Source organism: Malania oleifera, chromosome 3 (genome assembly GCF_029873635.1).
Source record: "Malania oleifera isolate guangnan ecotype guangnan chromosome 3, ASM2987363v1, whole genome shotgun sequence".
Taxonomy (NCBI): Eukaryota; Viridiplantae; Streptophyta; class Magnoliopsida; order Santalales; family Ximeniaceae; genus Malania; species Malania oleifera.
The window spans coordinates 66906737-66914499 of record NC_080419.1 but is presented as its reverse complement, the minus strand read 5'-3'; the positions used below and the strand labels follow the sequence as shown (position 1 = coordinate 66914499).

The 7763-nt window shown below is 33.4% G+C and overlaps 1 protein-coding gene across 1 annotated transcript; it reads left to right on the top strand.

Annotated features, from left to right (window-relative positions):
- Positions 1–4642: 4642 nt before the first annotated feature.
- LOC131150613 (pirin-like protein) lies at positions 4643–7220 on the top strand. Its single transcript, XM_058101440.1, has 7 exons — positions 4643–4941; positions 5220–5269; positions 5378–5416; positions 5531–5559; positions 5640–5702; positions 5788–5891; positions 6355–7220. The coding sequence occupies exons 1-7, from the start codon at positions 4826–4828 to the stop codon at positions 6845–6847; spliced, it is 894 nt and encodes a 297-aa protein (XP_057957423.1). The 5' UTR covers positions 4643–4825; the 3' UTR covers positions 6848–7220.
- Positions 7221–7763: the final 543 nt, after the last annotated feature.

The following is a 7763-nucleotide window of genomic DNA, read 5'->3' as shown; positions in this document are numbered from 1 at the left end:
TCTCATGTACTTGGATCATGGATCAAAGATTCACCCCCGAGGAACTTTTACCGTTAATTATGGTCAAAGCACCAGATCAAATTAGGAATCCTCCTGAGTATACACAATTGAACCTTCAAGCACAGATACTTTAGAAAATCATAATATACAATATTGTACCCCAAGCCGGATCACACGATTACATATCATACGTGGACTGCTTAGTCATGTGGTGCCTTTTGAAAGGGAAGAAACTTAACTTGTCCAATTTGATTCTGAAATGGATGTGCACAAGATTGGAAGCACGACGGGTTACTCTTCCATATGTTGGCATCCTTAATATCATGTTTTCTCATCTTAGTATCATAAATCCAAATGAGTTGTTCATAAAGAGAATTCGATATGATCTTTTCAACTCTACGACCCTAAAATAGATGGGATATGAGAAACATGAGTAGGGTAGGTTTCTAAAAGGAAGAAGACCACTTAGGCAAGTACCTAAGCAAGCTCCACCTCCTGATCAACAGCTAGAACCTTAGATTGATGCTCCTTCATGGTTCATACCATTTCATCACCAGTTTACTACTTTTAGTAGTGACGTGTGCTTAGGACTTCAGTCTCTTAAGGAAAGTAATACCTCACTTCAGTCTAGTATTTCCTAAATTGATCAAAGACTTATCCATTTGGAATAGTATCAGGCTAGTTCCTCACGTTATCCTAGTGATGATGCATTTGATGAGGAACCTAAGGAAGAGAAAGATGAAGGAGATGATGAAGCTGATGCTAATGCTGGATGTTTTTTTTTTCTTTTTGCTATGATGAGTATTTCAGTGACATATCGGTTTTTGTTGTGTGCATTTCATTGCTATATATATGTGTGTGTGTGTGTGTGTGTGTGTGTGTGTGTGTGTGTGTGTGTGAGTGTGTATGTGTAAATCATATTGTTATGTTTCAGGTTGTATCTTAGTTTGTTTTTTTTTTTTTTTTTTATATGTATCTCAAGATTGCTTATGACACTATGTACACCTATGGTTCTCTATGAATATCTTTTCATGTATAAATTTGTGTCTATTTTAGAATTGGCCTTGTTATTTCTTTTCTCTTTTTGATTGATGTCAAAAGGGGGATAAGGATTGAGAAAAATTGAGAGTAAAGTTGCAAAGCAAAATTGAGAAAGTTGCAAAATTAAGAATGATATATGAGAATATTGATATATGATGATATGCTGATATATGTTGAAATGCTAATATATGAAATGAATATGATATATTATTCACAAATGAGATCTTGTAATATGAACTTTCATGCAATCTAAAACTAGAGTTGATACTATTTGAAACATTGTCATATAGATTATTATTGTACTTTATTATTGTACTTTCAAAACATTGTTAAAAATATGCTTATTGTAAGGGGGAGTCTTATCAAGGTTCACTCGCTTTTACTCCTTATTTGTTATCATCAAAAAGGGAGAGATTGTTGGCTTAACATGACTTACTAATCTTATTTTGATGATAACAAATCCAAGGTAATTTAACATGTTTTGGTGCAAGTGATGATACTTCAGGAATCAGGTTTTTAAAACTCAAGTTCAAGTAATCACGAAACTCATTGCAATACTACATGAAAAGGAAATGAAAGCTTAAAGGACATGAAAGCATGAATTCCAAAGATGACTTGATGAAAGCTTAGAGAATTGAAACTTAAAGGCAAGATGGACTCAGCAAATGACAAGCATGAAGACTCCAAGCTTAGAATATGTTTAAGTCTTAAGAGAGTCTTTATGTAAGTACTTCATTCAAATGATGATATAGTTGGGTTTGAAGCTTATTAGAAAAATCACTGACTTAGAGACCATATTTTGAAAATCCTCGGAAAATATTTTTCAAAAGTCTTAAATTACTTTGGGGAAAACAAAAGAGTACAAAAGAATTTGGAAATTTCTATTGTGCCTCATATTGAGAAATCAAGTCTATTAATACAGGGCATTTATTAGCTACATACTTAAACTCAACATTGACTTACTCAATTGCTGAATCTTGGAAGCATTGCTGGAATTATTATATATTGTGAATCTTGTCCTGGTTATCTTGGTTGGTTGAATTAAATTGCTGAAAGAATTTTTTTTAAATTCACAAAGCATTCAATTTGGTATACTCATACTCATTTATAGAGGTTATAACGTAATTAGTTTTCCGCTATACTTGTTATTAAAAATCAATCTTGCATGAGTGGCTGCTGAAATCAAAATAAGTTGAGAAAGAATTAATTAAAGAAGGTATAAAGAAAATTTTAAAATCCCATTTCACTTTCCCCCCCCCCCCCCCTTCTCTCCTCTTGGGAGTGCACTTTCTTTTTCATGCGGATTTCAATAGGCATCTTGCAAAAACTCTTGGTTGGAATAGCCAGAACCTAGAGTCGAAGGCAAAGGCACATGTTACACATTTATAGACAAAGCTTTGAAAATGGGATAAGAAGTGAAGAGCTAAAACTCCTTTATTTGGGAGGAAATGCTTACACAACTAGATGCCCTTGCCAAAACTGGGTTGATGTTGCACAAAACAGCCCTTTGCCAAAATTGGCTTATGTTGCGTGATATCCTTACTCAAAATTAAGCAGATATTGCACAATACCAACCTCAACACCCTTAGCTTGAAATCATTTTTGGACTGGAAGCTAAGATGCAATTGATAAGAGAGAAATATAGGAGGTACACATGTACATCCTCCTAGATCCTAAAAGAAACTCACTAAGACGATTGCTTTAGTAACTATAGAAGTTACAGCCCAAACGTACTACCAAGATTGAGAGGAAGTTAGAACCCAAGGAAGTTAGAACTCTTGAAATATTATCACCGAGCACAAAAGAGGGGAGAGAGCTTAAAAGAAGGGGGAAAGAGAAAGAGATGGCAAACCATCCACAATATGAATGCATAAGTCATGAGATCGTTCTTACCAATACAATTAAGGTCCAGTTATTTTATTAAATTATGTGATAAACATATATAGATATGGCAAATTTGGAGATGAATCATCATATTTTGGAAGATATGTATGACCATGCTAAGCTATAATGTGATAGGCATGTATAGGGCATTTTTAAAAAGGAAAGGACATTATTGTATAAAATATCATTTTTAATTGACAAAGCATGCAACATATACATATTTATAAGAATTTTAACTTTTTTAAAAAAAATTAGAAGATATATGTTTATGGCAGTTGAAATTTTTAGTACACACAAAATTCAATAGCAAATGTGGCGAGTTCAACCAATTAAGTCTAAAAGGGAGGAAAAAGGAAAGAAAAATCAAAACTTGGTACAAGCTAACTAACATATGAGTTGGTTTAGAATTAAATTATTTATGCTTTATAAGTTGGATGTAACTTAAATTAAATTTAATAATTAACTTTGACATGTGCAACATAATATTTTAAATTACAATGTTAAAATTATTTAGGTTCCTTCTGCTTCATTTTCCTTTGCAGTATTTGATTGAAAAATTGATTTTTTTTTTTTTTTCAATTTGTTAGTTTTGAAATTTTTAAAGCAAAAATCGTTAGCAGATACTTTACGTATATTTTACTCTTAAAAGGAATTGAAACTTCTAAATTAATTCAGCCATATCAAAATTAATTTTAATAAAAAAAAAATTATTGAATTAGCTATCTCAAAATCATGCTAACTAGCAATCGATATCGTCTGTTTAGTATCGTTGTTGTTTTTTATTTATACATAGTGAAGATAGAAATTATAAAAATCTCTTTGTTTATGTAGTTAATTTTTTATTTTTATTGTAGATTTTTAGTTGTTTGAGAAAAAGACTAAAAAGTAGATTTTATGATTTTCAGTTATTTTGGTTGCTTGTTAGAAATTTTAATATCCAGAAATAGTTTTTTTGGATTAATTATTTATTTTATATATTTTAAGAATAAATTTAAAATAAAATAATCATATATTTAAATATGGTTAAAATATAAATATAATATATTTTAAAAAATAATAATAAATTCAGTTACAAAATATTTTTACTATTTTCACACGCCCAATAAAATTTTTATTATAAAGCAAGTTTTGAAAGTATAATAATTAAGTAAAATAATTATAAAACTTTTTTATTTTTATATTTATATTTTTAATAATAATTATTCTATAAAATTTCTGTTTTAATTATATTTTTAAAATATTATTTGATTTAAAAAAATAAGCATTTTTTATTAAGTTTAAAATTTTTTAAATTGTATAAATATCAATCAAATAGATTGTTAGTTTTTGATTTTTAATTTCTATTTCTAATTTCTGTTTTTTTTTTTTTTTTTTTTCATTTTTGTAATTTTTAAATGACCATTCGTACTTTTCTAAAATCTACACAAAAATCAAAAGAAGAAAAAGGAAAAAAAAGAGGGGAAAAAATTCCGTGAGCCATTTGGACTTCAACTGTGTGAATGGTGAATGATACTGCACATTGACTTACGGCATGTATTAATATAATTATATAGAGACGGTGAAGTCCTCCGTCATGATGACGTGAGAATGACGTTATCATATCATTGGTCCAGATTTGGAAGTGGGTCCAACTGGAGGTGGGGCCTACCCCGTTACCCCACGCCTCCGAGTGCCCCGTGTGAGAGCTCAACAACCCCACGCCCCTCCTCCACCCCCTAACGCACATTTTCTCTCTTCCACATTCTCCTTTCTTCTATATTATACAAGAGGAAGAACGTAAAACCCACAAGACACGAACGAAGAATCTTCTTCTTCATGTATATATATCAGAGCTATTTCGCTTCGATTAGCGCTGAATCCGTATCCAGTGAGCAAAACCAAGAGTCTCATCAGAAATATCATGTCTGGTTCGGATCGAAGCATAGGTCTCAACAGACCAAGATTGGTGACGAAGAAGTTCCTCGCCAAACCTCAACATGAGGGTGACGGGGCTGTTGTTAGAAGAAGCATTGGAAGGTAGTATTCTTTCACTTCTTCGTGTTTCTCTTTGTTTTATTTCTTGTGCTTTGTTTTCTTTGAATTTTATCATCTTGGCATGTATTCCTGCTTTTAATTTTATACACGATTCATAAATGCTCGGTTCTTCGGATTTTTGAGTTCCTGGGTTAGGGAGCTTTTGAGGGGGTTTTTTTTTTTTTTTTTTTTTTCTCAATTTTGATTCAGAAGTTCCTTTGGAGTGTTGATCAGCTGGGTATTGGTTATTTAACAGATTCTATTTGCAATTGACTTTTCAGGTCTGAATTGAAGTATTTGGATCCATTTCTCATGATGGATGAATTCTCAGGTACAATATGATGATGTTATGATCCTTGGTATGTGCAGTTGTGCACATTGGTTTTTTCTTTTATTTAATGGATCTGGAATTAAGATTGTGATTTGTTTGATATTGCAGTCTCTCCTCCTGCTGGTTTTCCTGATCATCCACACCGAGGTGTTTTGAGTCTTCCTCATCAGTTTCAGTGCGGTTAAAGAGTCCTTCATATTAAATGGGTCGCTATTATTTTTTCCCCTCACCTCTGGTTCTAATTGGAGTTTTGTTTTCCAGGTTTCGAGACTGTTACATACATGCTGCAGGTATATACCCTTCAATACCTGTTTGACAATTTGATTATGAAATTATGAGAAACCCTGAACATGGGTTGTTAGAATTGCAGGGAGCTTTTACTCATCAAGATTTTTCAGGCCATAAGGGTACAATCCATACTGGTGATGTGCAGGTACATATCATTTATAATTTGTCATAGGGCCATAAGAAAGGTTGTTTTATGTTTACCGTTTTGTGTTTCAAATGATTTTGAACAGTGGATGACGGCAGGAAGAGGGATAATCCACTCAGAAATGCCAGCAGGGGAAGGAACTCAAAGGGGTTTACAACTTTGGATAAATCTTTCCAGTAATGAAAAGATGTAAGATATCCTGATATGAACTTCAATTCCATCCTGAATTTTACCTTGCCTTACTGCTAGATTTACAATAATTACTATGAATAAATTTTCCAAGTTTTTCAAAAGATAATGAATTACTCGTTCACTCTTTCTGCTAGGTCCCAAGTGCCAACCCCAAAGTAAATATTTTAAATTTTAACAGTGGCATCTAACAATTCTTAAAATATTTTCCTAAATAATTTTCCAACCATGATCTCTTCTCTACCCACCAACTCCCTTCCCCTCCTCTAAAATGCTGTGAAATTGATTTACCCTCCCAAATATTATTCTCCAAAATGTTAGTCATAGTTATATATCTTTTTTAACAGCATTTTTTTATTTAAGGTTCCGGATAATGAACTAAGCTTATTGTCAATTATGAATAAATTCTGAATTTGTATTTGTAAAGAACTAACAATTGTCCAATTCAAATCTGGGGCAACAGGATTGAACCAGGGTATCAAGAGGTGATAAGTCAAGACATACCGAGGGCTGAAAGAGATGGAGTTGAGGTCCACGTTATAGCAGGAGAAGCAATGGGAGCTCAATCTCCAGTTTACACCCGAACTCCAACAATGTACCTTGATTTCACCCTAAAACCCAGAGCCCAGATGCATCAAAGCATACCAGAGTCTTGGAATTCCTTTGTATATATAATAGAAGGGGAAGGTGTATTTGGTTCTTTGAACTCATCCCCAATAACTGCTCACCATGTCCTGGTTTTGGGTCCTGGAGATGGTCTTAGTGCATGGAACAAGTCCTCCAAGCCACTGAGGTTTGTGCTACTTGGCGGGCAGCCCCTCAACGAATCTGTGGTTCAATATGGCCCTTTTGTGATGAACACACAAGCTGAAATCGATCAGGCTATTGAAGACTATCACTATTGCAAGAATGGATTTGAGATGGCCAAGTATTGGAGATCCCAATCGGCCGGCTAAAAGCTTTCAAATCTTAAAGGCATAGTCCAAACCCAGGAAGGGGAAAAAAAAAAAAGACAGAAATAAGAAGGCACCACCTTCATCTCTATCTCAGTTTCTACCCTCATCCAGAACAGAGCAATCAAGAGGATATGAGGTGAAAGATTTCATATGCTCTGAAGGAAGCAAATGCTTCTACAGGCTTGAAGCTTGGGCAGATGGGGTTATAATTGCTAGCTGTTAAGTCAATTTGGGTCAGCTTATATTGATTCACTTATCCTTCTCAAGTAGTTTCTTTGAAAAATATATATTTATTGCTGTAGTTCATGATTTTAAGTTGAATATTATTATTATTATTATTATTATTATTATAGAATTGGAGATTGTTTAACAACTTTTGTTGTGGGCGGTGCTGGTGGGAAATGGTGGAGTGGGGTTGGCTTTTTCTATTCTTGTGAGATGTGAGTTGTGAGTTGGGTTCAATTCTCAATCATATCCACTCCCACAGCTGCCCTCCCACCTAAAGAATGTAATTGCTGGAAGCACTTAGTAACAGAAGGGGTTGAATAATGTGGCCTGAAATTGATTTGATTACCAGTTGAGAATCTCAGCTGATGCGACTCTGCTAGGCTAGCAGCTTCTTCTATATTCTCTACACTTACAGGCAAGCAACAACTGCAATTACTTTGAATCTTATTGCATTCGGGCATTAGAATCCAACCCAGTCACTTTTTCCACAGCGCCATTTCACTGTCCTCAAGCTAGGCCTTTTCATGGAATTACTTGCATTACTTCATTTTGGACGCGGTTTTAATTTACCATTGTTCAGGGCAATCGGAAGGTCCAATTGCAACTCGAAACACATCGTGAAAAAAATAAATAAATAAATAAAACATATAATAGATTGATTCTTAAAATTTTAATTTTACATGTCATT